Source organism: Anomalospiza imberbis, chromosome 2 (assembly GCF_031753505.1).
Source record: "Anomalospiza imberbis isolate Cuckoo-Finch-1a 21T00152 chromosome 2, ASM3175350v1, whole genome shotgun sequence".
In the NCBI taxonomy this organism is placed as follows: Eukaryota; Metazoa; Chordata; class Aves; order Passeriformes; family Viduidae; genus Anomalospiza; species Anomalospiza imberbis.
Genome location: NC_089682.1, coordinates 26377083 through 26395398, shown reverse-complemented (window position 1 = coordinate 26395398; position 18316 = coordinate 26377083). Strand labels below are relative to the sequence as shown.

General features: G+C 43.2%; 1 protein-coding gene and 1 long non-coding RNA gene across 3 annotated transcripts in view; both read left to right on the top strand.

Moving 5' to 3' along the window:
• Nucleotides 1-18316, top strand: part of LOC137468455 (uncharacterized) — a 224167-nt gene that overhangs the window by 23423 nt on the left and 182428 nt on the right. The gene's annotated exons all lie outside the window — the stretch shown is intronic.
• LOC137468441 (uncharacterized) lies at nucleotides 140-16812 on the top strand. Of its 2 annotated transcripts, none has more exons than XM_068180186.1 (2): nucleotides 140-2634; nucleotides 4725-16812. In XM_068180186.1, the coding sequence occupies exons 1-2, from the start codon at nucleotides 2606-2608 to the stop codon at nucleotides 9370-9372; spliced, it is 4677 nt and encodes a 1558-aa protein (XP_068036287.1). In that variant the 5' UTR covers nucleotides 140-2605; the 3' UTR covers nucleotides 9373-16812. The 2 variants fall into 2 exon arrangements, with proteins under 2 accessions (XP_068036287.1, XP_068036286.1); XM_068180185.1 differs by having other exon boundaries at nucleotides 140-2640.

Genomic DNA, 18316 nt, shown 5'->3' with positions numbered 1-18316 from the left:
TTTTTTTCTTTTTTCTTTTTTCTTTTTTCTTTTTTCTTTTCTTGTCCTTTTTTCATCCTTTTTTCTTTTCCTTTCCCTTTGCCTTTCCTTTTTCCCCCCCTTCTTTTCATTTTTTGTTTTTCTTTTATTTTCTCATTTTTCAAGAAAACCAGCAAACTACGATTGAGTTAGAAGTTGCAGATCACAAACAAAGCAAACAGTAGGCCTTGATGAAAGACATCTTCATGCCCCCAAAGAGCAGCACAGGCACAAATATGGAATCCTGAATGAAATAATGCAGAAGTGAGCTCAAAATTTGATCCCACATTTAACCTCATGCTTTACTTTAGAAGTTCAGAAAGTGAGGTCTACGTAATACTTTCTAATTTCCACCATCTGTGATTGCCTACGTGGTGTTGGTTTCTCCTGTCTTTCTCCAGCTGCTGAACTGTGTTTTAAAAAGATAGCTAAAAATACATGGGTACTTTCCTACGCCTTTTTCCGTGTTAGCCATTGCTGGAATCATCACTGGGATGTTATGTGGCAGACACAGGAGCAGGTGATGCCTGTCAGTAGGAATAGCAGCCTGCATGGCAATGTCCATATGAGAAGGTTTTCCGTACTACGCGTTACCTCTCGCTCTGTTGTTGTAGCATGTTTTCTCTTGGCAGCTTCGCAAGGTGCTTTCTTGTTTGCTTTGGAGTTGTATTAAACCAAAGGCAGCAATTGTGTCGGTAGCTTTTGGTGCCAGAGAATACCAAGACTTTCTGAAAACATTGCTTCTAGTTTAGGATGCCTGTAGCACTCCTGTAATAAATTCAGCAATAGAGAAGAGAGAAGAACATATTCTGCATAAGGTAGGACTTTTTCTAGTACTTTGGCTTTTCTTCCTTTAGGAAAAAAATAATCACCAACAAATATTAAGGGGATTCATCATTTTTCCCACTTTACCTTCTATCCAAGCTGGGCAGGACCAAGTTGTGTTTCAGAGATCAGTAAGAGAATCTAATTGAAAAAAAAAGGACTGAACCTCTAAAGCACCCTTTCTGCAGCTGTTGGGGTGAGCAGTGCCTTGGCCATCATTTCACTGAACACACTCAAAAGGCCTGTGCATTGTTTTGGGTGGGCAGAGCTACTCCTGGTTGTCTTCCTTATCTAGGGGCAGGTCGTTGGACCAAACACCACACAGAGCCAGGTAGGGATGCCCAGGGATGAGGGAGGCTATGAGATGCAGCACTTTGCACACTCCAGCTCATGGCCATTTCCCCAGAGCCTACCAACAGTAAGGCAGACCAATCTCATTGATCTCTGACAGTTTTTGCAGGACAGTGTTTTTCAATTTGTTTCTTAGTTTTTGATGAGGCCCCCATAGTGCTGTTTCCTTCTGCCCATACCACTGTTCTTGCAATAGCCAGTCCTTTGGGCTGCCAGAGTGTCTAAAATGGTGATCAGATATTTAACATGAAATTCAGGATCAGGAGACAAGGCCTTCTCTTTTCCACACCAGAGACACTAAACCAGAAAATCCTACAAATGTATGCTTTTAGCAAATGCCATGGGATGCCACCACGCCCTGCTACTCAGCAGCATCTGGACACCTAACTGAATGGAAAGGCTGGAGGCCACTCGTGCAGGAGGCAGCGGGCAGGTCTGGGAGAGAGTGCCAGCTCCTGTCCCTTCGCCTTGGCACCTCAGCTCTCCTCTGCTCATGACACAGGAGTATCCACTGCAGAGGTTTCTCTGGGACAGGCTGGCCAGTGGGATAGGGTTGCACTGCTGACCATTAGCATATTAGGCTGTTACCACTCTGATGCTGCCTGTGATAAGTGTCCCCAAAGAACCTATAAATAAGTAACTAAGCAGCCTGTCTTATGCATCTTAATTATTTGTAGGCCAAGAAGTCAGGAAACTTTTGAAGGTGGCCTTGCCTCCTCGACAGCTCCAAGCAGCCTGTCCTCCAGACACTGAAAACCATGCAGCAGCACAAACCAGCTTCCATAACCAGCAGCACATTAAGGCACATCACAATCATTAAAAAGAGTGGAAACCAGTGTCTCCAGGGGAAAAGAGGGATGAGGGAGATAAAGCACGTTATGCCATTTTGCAGGATCAGGGAGGAGCCCAAGTATCAGCCTTGTCATATGGCATAGCTCACAGTGCTGGGAACTGAATTCTGCTGGCATGGAGTTCCCCCTGTGCATGGGGTCTACCTGTCTGGATATTCCCAATGGGATTAGAATTGACTGTCTGTAGTTGATATCGAGGCGACTATATTTCATTGATAGATGACATCATTTAAGAGCAGCAGGATGCAACTTGGGAAAAGACAGTAAGGAAAAAATTAGGGATGATGACTTAGCCTTTTGAAATGGTACTTAGGCATCCTTCCTTGAGGGGAAACCATGGTGTTTCCCAAACACTAGGTTAAAGCAGACTCATCATTACCTCCATGTTTTGTGGTGGTCTCAGAATTCAGTGTCATTGTACCACTGCCCTTGCACAGAATGCATTTCAGATTTACATGGTCACAATGGTCATTTGCAGGTGACGTCATCTTGGAAGAACTGCAGATGCCCCAGATAGGTGCCATAGCTGTTTGTTCATTTTCTGCTGCTGGCTGGTGAATATGGATCAAACACTCAACCCATGCAACATGTCTTGGTACTTAAGGCAATGCAGTATTCCCATAAATGCTACATTTCAGATGGCATCCTATAATAACACTCTAACATGGAAAAGGAAATCCCTGAATAGAGCTCACTTGTAGTATATTTTAACAAAGTTGTTTGAATTTCATAGCTCATACAAATATTCCTAGCAGAGAGGGCCTGATCTCCTTCCCTTCACAATCAACAGTAGTTTGGCTATGCTGAAAGCAAGACTAGTCTGTATTTTACTGTGGCCATTTATAGCAACCAAAGCAGTCCAGAAGGGCGAGGTAAGCAGGACATCTGGTTCCACTGCTGTTCTGAGAGATCAGAGATGACCCTGAAGCACATTGGTTGATGGCCCCACATGTTTTTCTGAATACACCAGACACTAGTTAGGGAGGAGAGCTTGCAGTTAAAATATCAGCAGACTTGTAAGGACAGGGAATGAACCTGGATATTTTTAGCCAATTGTACTCTGGTTCTTTCTTTATTATTGAATTCTGTTTTTTTCTTTATTCTGGAAATTCCCATAGTTGGGACAAATGGGCTTCTTGGTGTAACATAGAATCTTTGCCTCTTTGGCTGTAGTCAATTTGGTAAGGGAAAGGGTGAATGATACCACCTGTGCTATGCTGAAATGTGGTCATTCCCTATCAAAACCTATGAGATATTGTTTGTCACATTAGACATGGGCCAGTTGTCAGGCTTTTTTCTTTTACTGGCCTTTAAAAATACCTACAAAGTCATTATAAATAGACCTTCTTCCATTCAAGATGGCAAATGCATCCCCCTGCTGAGGGATGTAATTTTCAATATGTGCATTTGAAATGCAGCCAAGTGGAATCCAAATATCACAACCCAACTGGACAAGGACCAGCCCTTCACTTTGCAAACAGCCTCCATAATATTGCAGTGGGGGGCCAGGTCCAGTTTCTTTCAGAGACCATGGTGTGCCAGCTGCTGGGGCACAGCTGGGCCTTTCCCAGCTTTCCGAGCTTGACACTCCCTAAAGGATGACCCTCTTTGCAGCCTTTCTTCATTTCCTACACAGGGATTTAATTTAAAGATTTTTTTTTTTATTCCACTTCTGGTCATAAAAATTAATCCCCTGCGGGTATGCAGGCTGCATTCTGTGCATGAAGGTATTTCACTGCTCGGTGAAGTAACCTTCCAGCTTTTCATGGTGTCAGAAAGATGACACCTTTCGATTTTTTCCCTCCTAGACCCATCTATTGTTATTGAGTTCAAGCTCCAGCTTTTGTGCTGAGTTCAGTATTTTATTTAGTAACTCATCCACACCAATTAAAGCATTGCCTAAATCCCCAGCTGTCTGAGGGCCTGATTCTTCAAACAAGTAAAGGTCCAACATACCATCCTTCTTCCTCCAGATTAAAAGAGGTTGTACTCAAGGGACATTGCCAGGGTTGGTGTTGTGGTGATAGCCTTCACAAAACGGATTTAAGAGCATAGTGAAATTTGAGTGCTATCAAAAAGAAAATAACAGCAACCCTGCTGTGTTTTTTTTTAATTCTGGGGAGGTATCTACTGACTTCTAACCTATACCAATAGTAGAAACCATCAGTGGTGCATTTGGGCCCCTCAGCCTTGATATTTTGTTTTAATGGTTATAAACCAGAGACAGAACCATGGTTTCATGCTAACTGCGATCTCATCATATTTATCTTTGCCTACACTTTACCTAGCAGGAAAGGAAAATGCCTTCAGTGTTGCCCTCACTTTAGGACATGGTAATTCTAAATGAGGGATTAGTGGCACAGAGGAGATATAGTGACTCCAGCTAGCATTGCTTGCTTCACGAAGTGCTTCCACTACCCACAAAACACAGAAGAAATCTGACAATGCTGTGTGGGACAATGTGAAGCCCTGACACTCCTGCTACACCATGCCTCATGAAGCTTGTTGAGCACTTTGCATGCTTTTTAACAGGCCACTAACATCAACTCTCTTGAGAAGTTCTAAATTTAAGTGTTTTTTTTTTCCATTTCATGCGTAGCAGCATGCCATTAAAGCAAAGTAAGAATGTAGTGACAATGCTGACAACTTGAAAAGACATTTATGTTTTCTCTTGCACAGCACCAAAAGCACACACTTCTGTGGAGATAATAAGATGCTTATAGACCCTCTGGTGCTGAAGAAGAAGCTGAATAGGATGGCAACAGAGCAAGGAGCCTTTGCTGTTCTCAGCAGCCTGCTGCTATACGTCACCGAGCTTGCAGCTGGCGATCCACAGATCAGTAACAAGAGGATGAAATGGGCAGAAGGTAAAGAAAACCGGGTGAGCTCTAACCAGCCATGTCCAGATCCAATCAGGGTTCAGTATCCAACCAGATTTCAGCTCTTGCGGTCCAGGTTTTTAAACAACAATCGCGAGCCGTACACCAAGAAGAGAAGAGAAGTCGGCAAACTGGTCATTAAAGAGAAGATGTGGGTGAGCAGGGCTGGTAACAAGCTGGACAGAAATAGAGACAGGAAGGCAGATGGAAAAGCAGTGGAGGAGGATGCAGACACAGCACCCAGCGAGAGGGCAAGGTGGACTAGTGTGACTGGAAAAAACACAGTGAAGAACATCCTGAAGAAATTTTTAGCTGCTGAAGAAAAAGAAGCCAAGGAGAAGTCTCCCAGCTGGGAAAAGAAGGGAGCAAACAGCAGTTTGCCAAAAATAGTCAACAAGAATTCAGTCTTGTCCAAACTGAAGGAGAAGTTTGAACAAAGCACTCTCTGCTCAGCTGCAGAGGTGAAAGCATCGCTCTTGCACAAAGGTGAGAGAAAGACTAAAAACTTCCCCAGCAGAAAAGCTATTCGTAAGCCTGAGGTCAGAGTGCTGCGCATGGCAGCAATGACAGCCACAGGTATAAAGAGTCCAGAGTCCCAAAATTTAGTGTGCTCCATGGTCCCAGTGCCCAGATTCAGCATGGCTACCAAAATTAACCATCCTTGGAGCTGGTCGAAAAATAATGCCACAAAGCAGCCTTTTGGTCATGGCACACTACTGAAGGAAAAGGAGGGATCCAACAGAGACCACAGAGAAAACAAAACCCTGGGAAATTCAGCACAGGACAGGGAGGACAAAGAAGAGTTACTGTTGGCACCAGAGGCCAAGTCATATGCAAAGGACTGTGCTGAGGCTAAAACAGATTCCACAAAACAGGGACCCAACTTTCATCCTGATCTAAATAACTCTTCAACTACTCATAAAAACAAAGCTCTTGCAGAATGCATTCCCCCCTTACCTGAATGTAGTCTAGATTGTGACATGCCAGCTGGGCCTGGCACAACTTCACTATTGGGAATTACCAATGCTTTGCAACATGTTAAGAAAGACAGACCACCCTCTGACTCACCTGACTCCAGTGCAGCTGAAGGATCCCATGAACAAAGTCCTCAGGATACTAAACCAGGATTCAGATTCCTGATTCCTGAAATTCAGATTCCTGAAATATCTCTGTATGTATATGGTTCAGATGAAGATGACACAGAGCTCACAGAGTCAGAAAAAGACACTTTCTTTGCAGGACAAAAATGTGTTCCAGAGCAGAAAGCACTGGAAAACATACCACCATTTTACTCTCCAAAATTTTCAGCATCTTGTAAAGTTGAGCCTTCAGTGGATGATCAACAGCTAACTGTTCTAATACCAGCTTCTGGCACAAAGGCACCAATAGAAGCGCTGGATTTAAGAGGTAAATGTTCTAAGGAAGCCAAAAAAGAAGCAACATTTCACAGTGAAGACAAAATGTCTTCTACTTCTAGCAAAAATGATAGTGATGTCCCAAATAAAGAGGAGGAAAATAAGACATCCAACAGCCAAATGCAAAATGAATTAAAAACGATGCAGCTTCAGCCTCTTCAAATGAATTTTAGCTCACAAAATAACTTTGATGTTTCCAATGGGGATATACAAGTTCCAGATGCAAATCAGAACAAACCTACGCTCTCCTCAAATGAGAGCCTGGAGCTAAAGCCTGGTGCTGCAGCAGAAGAGGATACCACTTCTTTGGAAAAAACACAAAGCCCTTTGCCAGGTGACCTTGTGAAGCACAGTTCCTTTATTTCAGAAGAAGATTTTGGGAAGGACAAATTATCGTTATCAAATGAAGTGATGAATCACTTAAACAACCAAGCCCTGCAAAGGAGTTCCTTCACTGACCTGGAGACCTGCCACAAGCCATCTGAATCTGTCATTGAGCATGAAGGGGACACTGCAGATGAGATGCCCTGGCCTGACTCTGAGGCATGGCAGTCACCTGTGTCAACCTCTTTACCAATATTGATGAGTGGGATTGCAGGACAAGGTATCCATCACACTCTTGGAAATCCTCTGGCACTTCCACCTCTTGATCTGGTGGGACAGGGAGCTGGTGCTGTGGAACATGAGCATGACAGCCATGGCTGTGAGAAGCATCCACACCCCCCTTCAGATGAGTTGACAAATGGTGGGAATGACACAATGGGGGAGAAGAAAACCATATGTGATTTTAAGAACCAAGCACTATTCCCAGATCATGCAACAGAAAACAAAAACACTACAGACAAAGAGACAAATACATGTCAGAGACGTGAAAACTGTCTTTCACATTCAAACACAAAGCCAGGAAAACATGAAAATAAAACCATACTAGCAGAAAATCCCCTATTACCCTTGGAGAAGAGCCAAACACTAATATTAGATGATACCAAAAAGCAAGGATGTGGTATGCTAGAAGAGAATCCAATTCCTTCAACTGAATTGGTCTCAGACCAAAAGAAGGATGCAAAAAGTAGAAATAAAATATCTGAACACACAAGGGATAAGCTCTTCTTCTCAGATGATGACATGAAGCATGAAAGTGAGATGGAGACAGAGGAGAAAGAAGAGAGAAATGCCTTGCATAAATTTGAGCAGGAACCAGTATTCACACCAAATTATACTGTGGACCATGATAATAACTCTTCCAAGGAGAATGATGCTCATAGTCTTCAAACACCCCAGTTACCTTCATCAGAGCATGATACCAACATTCAAGGAGTGAAAAATACTGGACAGAGTTTGGAGAATCTAGCATCTCTGAGAGATTTTGTGAAACACAAACATGATGTGACAGGAGATGAAAACATCGATTACAATAATAGGAAAAACCACCTGGACTCATCAGATGAGCCAATGAAACACACAAATGACAGTGAAGGACTAGAAAACATCAAGTCAGACTTCAACAATTATTCAATGCCACCAAGACATACAAGAAGTCAGGACAATAAGATGGCTGATGAGGACAATACCACTCTAGAGACACAGAAACAGATGTCACCAGGTGACCTCGTAAAGCCTGAAACTAAGCCAGACAAAAGAGAGACTAAACATACCTCTGAGAAGTTCCAGTTACCTGCTTCAAACAAAGTGCCAAATTGTCAAGACAGAAGCCCTTCAGGAGAGAGGAAGCAAAAGACACCAGCAGCAGAAGACACTGGATCACCTGAAACAGAAGCAGTAAAAGAGCATATTGAGCAGCATTTTTCTGGGAAGCATCAGCTACCTCCATCAAGAAAGTCAGGAATGCATGAGGAAAATATTCCAGGAGACAAACAGCAAATGAGATCTGAAGATTTTCTGACACCTGATACAAATACTGCAAAAAAGAAAGACAAACTTCCAAGTTCCAGGAAGTGTCCATCAATACCACCAGAAACGTTGGTTAAGCCTCAAGAAAAAATTACTCCAGAACAAAAGCAAAAAACATCAGATTCTTCAGGTTTTAAGAAGCCTGGTACTAATTCTGTAAAAGAAAAGAATGGAGATCCAGATTCTGAGAAGCTGCCTTCTTTAAGTGAAGTGCTAAAGTCTCAAGAAAAAAGCACTTCAGAAGAGAGGAAGCAAAAGATACCAGCAGGAGAGGACACCAGGTCACCTGAAGAAAAGGCTGCAAAAGAGAAAGATAAATACCAAGGTTGTGGTAACCATCCGTTACCTCCTTCATGTCAATTATTGAAGCCTGAAAAAAATATTCCCAGAGGAGAAAAACCACAAACTATATCTGAAAGATTTACAAAGCCTGATGCAAATGCTGAAAAAGATAAAAGCAAAGATCCAGCTTCTGGGATGTGCCAGTCCCCATGCTTAAATTTGCCCATGAAGCCTCAAGAAAATAATTCCACAGTCAAAAAGGAGCATTTGCCACCACCACATGATGAAAAACCAACATGTAAAACTGGTAGTCCAGAAAAAAAGAGTGAACCTGAGAGAAGAGAGAAATACCCACTAGGCTCTTCAGCTCAGTCACAGAGGCACAGCAATGATGGCTCAGGAGAGGAAGGCCCTGTGGGTGATTCCAGAAGCTATCAAGCTCCATCACCAAGCAATGGCCTAAACTGTAAAAGCAGTGCTGTCCCAAAAGATACCAGTTTGTCTAATAGAGAGAAATCCCCCAAATCATTCTCATCATTACATGTTGTGTCAAAAGATGAGGTAAATCCTGCTGGAAACAGAGAAAAGCAGCCTGGATTTAAGAAGTACAAAGCACTCTCATCAAAGACTTTGGTGAGGCATGAGAAAGATGCTGCTGAAAGGGAGGGGAGTGGGCAGGCAGCTGGCCAAACAAGTGAGAAAAAGGCAGAGCTGGAGGACTGCTCTAAAGAAACGCCATTCTCAAAATACACAGTGGAAAGCTACAGTGAAGGATCCTTAGATTCAGATTTCAAACCATTGATCATTAGAGTAACTGACACATTTAAACATCACAGCTAAAAATTATGGCTACAGCTTAGGCAAGAACTTACAACAGATCATGCTACCGACTCACTTGATCTTTCTTTTCTCCTTTTTTCTCCGGGGCATTATATTATCATTTTTTAATCACAAGGACATTGATGTGCATCTATCAGAGCTAGGGTTTTTTTCTTTCTTAAACATTAGCCTGAAGACATGAATTAAATTAATCACTGCAAGTGAATTAGCTAATCACTGAATTAATCATCAGTTTATAAATTAAATATGAGAAGGCTTTGAGATCAGTGTGAATTCAGCCCTGCTTCAAATTCTCCTTGCTAACTAATGGGCTTTGTTTGTAACAAAGACAACTGTTCAGGCTGAACTCTATTTGTATTTACTTGTTCTAATGAAACTCTGCTAGTACTTCTTCCAGGAATAGTGGTAGGCAGTGTAGCTTTAATTATGTCAAAAAGCACTTGTTCTAAGCTCTGCCTTTTCACAGATTAGCAGGAACTGTTGATCTATTGCTGCACTGAGTGACACTGTTAGCAGGTGTAGTGAGGGAAGGAGGGGAATGCTTCATTTATCTGCAGAAAAATCCTCAAAGGACATTGATGCTACAAGGGGATTTACTGCAAATGCAAATGGTCAGCCTCATTAATATTAATATTGGAAAAATTGTGATTTAACCTCCTCGGAAACTATTTGCACTTTGGCCATACACACTGTATGCATTATTGTTGTAAAGGTACACAATTTCAAGGGGTTCTTAATTACAGAAAATGAATATGCAACAAGTGTAAGAGCTCAAAAAGCTCAACGCTGAAAGACTGTGAAGACAAGGTAAACCAGAGGGGCTCAACACTTTGACATAGCAATTCAGCTTTTCCTGGGACATCTGTCCCACTCTAAATGCTGGGGCACACAGACATGAGGCAGGTGCCTCAGCTCACATTTAAAGTCTTAGGAAGTTTTTATTTTACAATGCAATGTGAAACAGAGCAGTAAAAAGCAGGCAGTGTCACTGAATCCTAAAAAAGGGATACATTTTTGTGTTTACAATAATAGCATCTTCTGCAAAAGATGAATGTTGTTTTGGAGAAGTGAGGGCAGGGTTGCTGCCTGGGATGTCTCAGTAAAGCTGTGACAGACAGAACGTCTTACAGCACCAAGTCTCCCATACAGGAGGTTACCTTAGCATTGTAACTGCACATTCATATTAAAACTTACTGTGGAGGAACCCTAAAGCCATATCCTAAGGACTCAACTTCAGCAGGACAGAGAGTTCATATAAACAGGGCCCTGCTTCCCTGTGGCAGTGAATTCCCTTCCATTTTTATGATGCTCTCCATGGCCACGCTCTGCAGCTGATGGCTGGCTGTTCCTTAAGCACAGGTTGGCAGAATGCCCCCACCCACTGCCATCAAGAGACTGAGGACAAGAGCAGGCTGGCAGCAAGCTGAGATCAAACCCATTTTCCAGCACAATATACATGAATCACATAAATGACAACTGGGCTGGCCCAGTTGGGGACATTGCTGGGAGGAAGTGGGAATGTGAACATTGTGTCTCCCGACCACTGAAGATGCTTAAATTTTGACTTCTTTTTCCTTCCCAACCTGCCAAGAATTAGGCTTTCTGGCATGTAGAGGGTCACAAAGTGAAAATTTTATTTATGTATCACACTAGTCCTCAAAAACTAAAATAGATTTTATTGGAAATACAACACTGCCCTTACACACAGGGTTTACTTCACCCACCAAACTTTTATAAGCTGGCAACCATAAAGGCCACTTTGTACTAAACCAAAAGCATAATTTACTTTTATTGCCCATTATTTCATTTCACATTTGAGAACGGTCCTTAAAGCATAGGGCATTTGCACCAGACTTGAAGAATAAATTCTCTATTAGCTGTCTTCTTCTGCCTGTACAGGAAAATCACAAAATCATAGAATTGTTGTGGTTGGGAAAGATTTCTAAGACTGTTGTGTCCACCCATTACCCAGCACCGTCAAGTCCACTACTAAATCATGTCCCTAAGCATCACATCCACATATTTTTTTAACACTTCTAGGGATGGTGGCTCCACCATTTCCCTGGGCAGCCTGTACCAATGCCTGACACTCATTTTGGTGAAGAAAGTTTTCCTAGTATCCAATCTAAATCTCCCCCAGCACAACTTGAGACCACCTCCTCTTGTCTATTGCTTGTTAACTGGGAGAAGAGACCAACAGAAACCTCACTACAACCTCCTTTCAAGCAGTTGTAGAGAGTGATGAGGTCCCTCCTCATTTTCCTTTTCTCCAGGCTAAACACCTGCAGCAGGTCCTCATCAGACTTGTGCTCCAGACCCTTCCCCAGCTCCATTGCTCTTCTCTGGACACTCTCCAGCCTCACAATGTCCTTCTTGCAGCAATAAGCCCAAAACTGAGCACAAGATTTGAGGTGTGGTCTCGCCAGTGCTGAGTACAGGGCGACAATCACTGCCCTCATCCTGCTGGCCACACTGTTGCTGATACAGGCCCAAATGCCAATGGCCTTCTTGGTCACCTGGGCACTGCTGGCTCATGTTCACCCCCAGGTCCTTTTTTTCCAGGCACCTTTCCAGCTTCTCTGTCCTGTAGCACTGCCTGGGGTTATTGTGACCCAAAGGCAGGACCTGGCGCTTTGCCTTGTTGAACCTCACACCACTGATCTTGGCCTATTGAGCCAGCCTGTCCAGACCCCTCTGCAGAGCCTTCCTGCTCTCCAGCAGATCAACACTCCTGCCCAGCTTGGTGGTACCTCTGAACTGACTGACAGCAGGCTCAATCCTCTTGTCCAGATCATTGATAAACAGGACTGGACCCAGTACTGAGCCCTGGGGAACATCACAGGTGACCAGACAACAGATGGATGCAACTCCATTCACCCTCATCCTCTGGGCCTGGCCATCCAGTTCACCCTTCCTAGCCATGAGCAGCCAGTTCCTCCAGGTCAATGCTGTAGAAAACAGTGTCAAAGGCTTTATTTAAGGTCTAGTTAGACAACATGCTCAGCCTTTCCCTTATCCACTAGACAGGTCACCTTCTCATAGAGGGAGTTTTCAGTAATGTAATTAGAATTTAATTATTCTAATTAGAAGCCATCTCAATTATTCTTTTGCTAGCCTCTTAAAAGAAATTGGGGGTGACATTGCCCCTCTTTCACACCTGGAAACTCTTTAACAAATTGAAGGAGTTCTTGACTCTCCCAGAAAGTTAGACAAATATTAAACATCTGCTTCCCAGCAGAGCTTGCCCTTGTGCACCAGGAAGCTCGTAAGTATTTCAGTTTACACCTGCCTCGTTTGCTTTTCTCAATAGAGATGCAACACTAAGACTAAGATGTAGCATCCTGTGTTCAGGGTAAACCAGGCAGAGTCATCTTGTGAGGGTCAAAGTTTAGGTTGTTGCATGCCTTAATCTCTACTGGTAAAATAAAACATCCATCTAAGTCAAATGACCCTCCCCAAAGTACACTTAAAACCTGACATAGATTTGCATGAAATGCATCCTTATGGGTAAAGCCTCACTTAAGGAAATCACTTCATTCTGGGAGTTAGTACACTTAATCCTTCAGAAAAAAAGAGAGCAAGGCCATAAAAATTCCAGTCATGATGGAGCAGTAGAAGACTGGTGTGCCTTGCAGTAAGCAAGTCACTCCAGACCACGTGGGCAGGAAATTTAGCACTGGTGATAAGCAAAGAAATGCCAGAAATTAGTATTTCAGAAAGAAAAAGAGTTTGAGGAGTTATATATTCATCTATGCAAATTATGCCAGGTGTGCAAATGGCCAGGCTTGAACTCTGATGAGACCCTTTCTGACACAACAGAAAACAGTTTCATTCCCAGTGTCCAGTAGTCCTTCACAAATTTTTTACCACCAGGAGCAGAGGGGTAAAAATTTCTGCCCCTGCTATCCTTTAGGCACATCTCCCACTCCAACACAGGAGAGGCAGTGAACAGAGCCCTCTCAGATGCTGTTTCAATTTGTCTGACCTAATAACACATACTTTTGAGGCATCTGCCAGCACATCTGTTTGCTTTTGGGGTTCTGGACAATGAGTGTAATTTTGTGCAGTTCTGGTCCTTTTCCATACTACAGCCCTCTGTTTTACTAATGTACAATTCTCAAGGCAAGCATTTCTCAAGGTCACTGGAGGAATTAGATCCTTAGCCTATACTAAATGTAGCAGGAATTTTTTTAGTAATGATTCCTGAAAGTCCTGGCTTAGCTATGGACACAGATACACAATCACAACCAGGCCAGACACAGAGAATATAAACAACCCCAAAGCCCAGGTAGAAAAGGTTTTACAAGGCTCCCCCTCTATGGTGACATATATTGAAATTTCATATTCTTATGGAATTAGACTCTCATGGAAAAAGATTTTTTAAGGAGACTGGGCAAAATTAATGACAATATTATTACCTCAAGCATAGTCCATTTCTTTGGAGTCTCCAAAGTGAAGCTTCCCAGAAGTTTTTGAAACCCTGAATAAAAGAGGCATTTAAGAGGAGTCCAGACTCTGAGCTGGAGCTGGGGTACCTGAAGGGTCCCATCTGCAGAGCAGGTCTGAGAGGGCTCAGTAGTTCATGGTGCCTAGAGATTGAGGTAACAGAGAAGCCAGGCAGGCTCCCAGTACCACCCATCAGTAAAGTGCTTCAGATTTTTTATGTCCTCTCTAATTAGGCCATAGTCAAATCTCCCCTAGCCTTTCTTCTTGGCAGGTCACTTGCCAGATGGGCTTAGTAATACAGAAATCCCAAAAGGATTGGTTTGGGCTAATTTGGATAGTCAAGCTTGGACCTGGCACATCAGTATGATAGTACAGTCCCCTTCACAGTGCTGGACAAGTGCCCACCAGCTCCAGCAGCCCCACTCATCTTCCCACATTTCTGACTGAAGGACAAACCTCTGCCTTTGGGGTCGTCTCCAGGTCCCCAAACTCAGAACAAGTTCAACTGCCCTCTGGATGTGCCTCTCTCTCCCTCCATCTCCTGCAGCAACACAATCCTTGATTAAAGCACTGGGGGCTGACTGGAACAAGCCCAGGCCTCAGAATCCTGGGTTTGCAAAGAGCCCATCACTTTCTCCAAAAGTTTCATGAAGTGAAAGTGATAAAGTGATGCCTATATTTCTGTGACTTCAGGTGCCAGGAGAGCTCAGAGGGCCATAGGAGAGCTCCCTCTCTCCCCAGTTCAGAAGGGGCTGCTCAGCCATGCTGGATGAGTATTGTCTCTATATAAGTATAACAAAGAACTCCTCACTGATTTTTTTTTTAATTTTTCAAATTTAAAAAGGGCACATAAAGAATAGCTATTCCCAGCAAAAGAAGCCCAAACCCTGTGAAGGTTTAACCCATGGAAGAACAGAGAAGAACAACTGGTCCACTGCAGTGTCAGGAAATGTGTCACTGCTTTTACCCAGACATTGAAACCAGGAAGAAATAGTTCTCCTGGAAGTGCTATCTGATTCCAAATTGTTCAAGTGAAATGAAAAAAAAATGAATGAGTGCACACTTTTGGCTATGAACTGCATAACTTAGTAATTGATCAGCATCTTCTTCAGTTGGATAACGTTTAATACATCACACGTGACAAAAAAAAGATAGCGACCAAGACCATTAAGTAACCATTTGACTCAGGTTTCCCCCTTTGTACTATTTTGAATATCAATGGAGCTGATAAAAGAAGAAAGCACTAAAGATAACAGAAGGGACCTCATATCCTGGCACTATTCAGCATCTGTCCCAGGCACAAGATGCTGTAGATGAAATCTGGGCTGTTGACAGTAGAAATGCCCCACCTAATGGTTGAATTTGTAAAGCAGGATGCAGGCAAGCAGTGGTGAAAGCAGACGAAAAATAGTGCCAGGAATAGTAGAAAAATTTAGGGAAACATTTATTCTCTTATTCCTGTGCCACTATGGACACCACCCAAAAGAACTTTGTCTGGTTGATCAGAGAAACCTGATAAGTAATAGCTGGGAACCTTAACAGATTTTGGGGCAGGGGGTTTCTCTGGAACACAAAAGTAAATCTTTCTTACTTGAGAGATGAGCACAGGGATATGTATTATCAGCAAAACAGTTTCAACTATTGCATTCACAATGTGGTTTCCGAAATGTATTATGTCCTGTGATCTTTATTTCTCCTTTTCATTTCCATAAACATCTTTCTATAGAATTGAAACATTTTTCACTCCTTGATGAGAATTTAGGAAAAATGGGAGGAAAAAAAGCTTGCCAGCTATCTACTTTCCTGCCAACAAAAAGACTTTTTGTATTCTGAATAACCAAAGAATCAGTAGGTCAGTATTTTACATCTTATGATCTGAAGGACCTGAAACAGTTTATGGAATTGCTATACATCTCCTGTTACTGCACTTGGTAGTTACCTCAATGTGTCCTCAGCTGTAGGTACAAGTACAACTGTGTAAGATGGTGGGATTTTCATTTGGCAAACAAGCACTACAGCAAGCTCTCAATGGTGCTTGTCATTCAACAGCAGAAATGTACTGCCAGAGGGAAAAATCACTGGGAAATAAAGCCATAAAAATCTATAAATGCACTGAACTGGTTATCCTCAAAACCCCACCAAATAGCTTTGAGCTCTCTTTTAAAAAATTGATAGTGACCCTGAATATCCAAAAGGGGGCATCTTATCACAGATCTGATTTCTTGGGAAAGTGCTCAGCATTTGCTCTCTGAAAATCAAGATTCTTTCGTAAGATGCCTCATATTAGGCAACCAAAGTCCCTTCTAAATAATGTGCCCTAGATTACAGAAATACAGGAGAGTTTCATGGGCACCTATTTCCCCTGCACCTACAAAAGAAAAGCATATGAGCAAAAGAATTGGTGTGCAGGGATGGCCAGCTCCCTGCAGCTTTGTAGGTGAATGCAGCCTGTGCCTGCCTTTACCACAAAGAATTTCAATAACTTGCTGCAGGCTGCACACCATTTTGACCTGCACACCACCACCTGCTGCAGTTCCTGGTTGAGATGTAGTCTAAATAGTAGGTGAGTCCTTCCCATTGCTGTACTTCCCAAGACTTCTGGAAGGAATCAAAGAAGCCGTTTGGACACTTTAGAGCCAGCCCATCCTTCTCAAGAAACTACTGTGAAGATGAATTACACCATTAGAGTGAAATCCTTGTGCCCCTTGGGATTCATACCAATACAACGGACTATCAAAGGCAGCTCTGGATTGCTAACCCAGTTCCTGAGATCTTTGATTCCTCTCAGGAATGGGCAGCAGTGTACCAAGCACCCAAGTAAGGTCCCACCAAATGTTTCTCAACTCCAACTGTCTCCAAGCTCCAGAAGACCAGAAATCCCCAAAAGACATCTTTATTAACTCATTTCAATTACACACATCATGTGACAAGAAAGTCTGTACCATTGTCATACCATACAGATTTCTTAATAAAACTGTTTTCCTCCTCAGAGGGTTCCTTATTTGTACCACTGAGTCTTATTTGTGTGTTGAGAAGATTAAAATAGTAAAAGCATATAAAATATCAATCTGATATTCATTCTGTCATTATTAGGGAAGGAGAATGAGAAATAAGGACAAACAGCATCTGTAAATGTCTCATCAGTATACAAACTGTTTTCCTTATGCCCAAGAGAGCTGCCACGTGCCAAGTTTCATGTGACAGCTGGGAATAGGTAGAAAATATGGAACATTAATTATGTAAATGGAATGGCTTTGAAAAGAGCCCAGAAAAAACTACATTTTCTGTAGCTTGTTCCCTGCTGCCTTTTCCCTGCTGGCTCCTCAGACATGGGCAAAGGGAAAGCTGTGTGTCAGGGATGTGACGCTGGCTACTGAAACAGGAGAAGTAACAAGCTAAGGACTGGGTTGGTTTGACCAGCTTCCTCTTATGCTGCCCATAGAGGGGGTGGCTGGCCAAGGCTGCACGACCTGACATGACTGCCTGTCTTGCCTTTGCTTGGTGAGGGCAGTTTTTGAATGCACAGCTGAAATAAACCCACTGCTGTGGCAGGGCTGGATCAGGTTTGGCTACCTGTGGTTCAAGGCTAGCAGAAGAAGTCAGTAATCTGGTGACCAAAACAGTATGTTAGAACTGTGAAAAGGCCTCAGGCAGCTACTCCTTCACATATAACCTTTGAGGAAAACAGCTTGTACTGCTGAGATTGCCAGATGCTCTCCTCCCAGAACAGGAGACTCCAGCAAAACTGAACCTTTGAACATGGACATACAGTTACCCACTGAATAGTCCAGTATGACCAGCAAGCATTCCAGCCCTGCCTGCTGCTCAGCCAGAGCATTTGGGCAAACCTAGGGCTAGTCTGTGAGGAGCAAAGCCTGGAGAGATCCCCGACACTTGCTCTGGGCCTTTGTTCTGCTCCCATAAATGCCAGTGAAGGGAAGAGAAGGATCATGCTGAAGGTTCACCCTGCTCCATCTGAAGATATTTTGGAGGAGCCAACTTCAGTTCTGCTCTTTCTTGTCACAAACTGTCTGTGAAATCATTGGTAATTAATCCATCCGTGCATCCTGCCTGCAGAACAGCAGATGTACTTCACAGGCAGCAGGGAGCTGAGATGGTGGCTGTGGGCAGGCTCCAGCAGCCACCCAGCCTGGAGCCAGTGCCTGGATATAAACAGCACAGGGAAACCAGGACCATTCACCATTGTGCATCTGACTCCTTTTCCAAAACCACCACCACTGATCTTCACCTCCTCTTCAGCCTTTTCGGTGCTATTTCTCCAGGAGGCATACATAGGTGACACTGAATGGGACAAGTGTGGTGGAGAGTGAACAGAGTTATGGGGGAAGACAGCCCACGTGAGCACACAGGTCATCATTGCAACCCCCTACAAAGGCAGCACTTTTTCAGCTTTAGGTTTAGTTGAGCTACAACTCCCCTTCTTTTACCCAAACCAATGTCAGCAATTGCTCAGGAATTTCTGATGTCCTCTGATGTT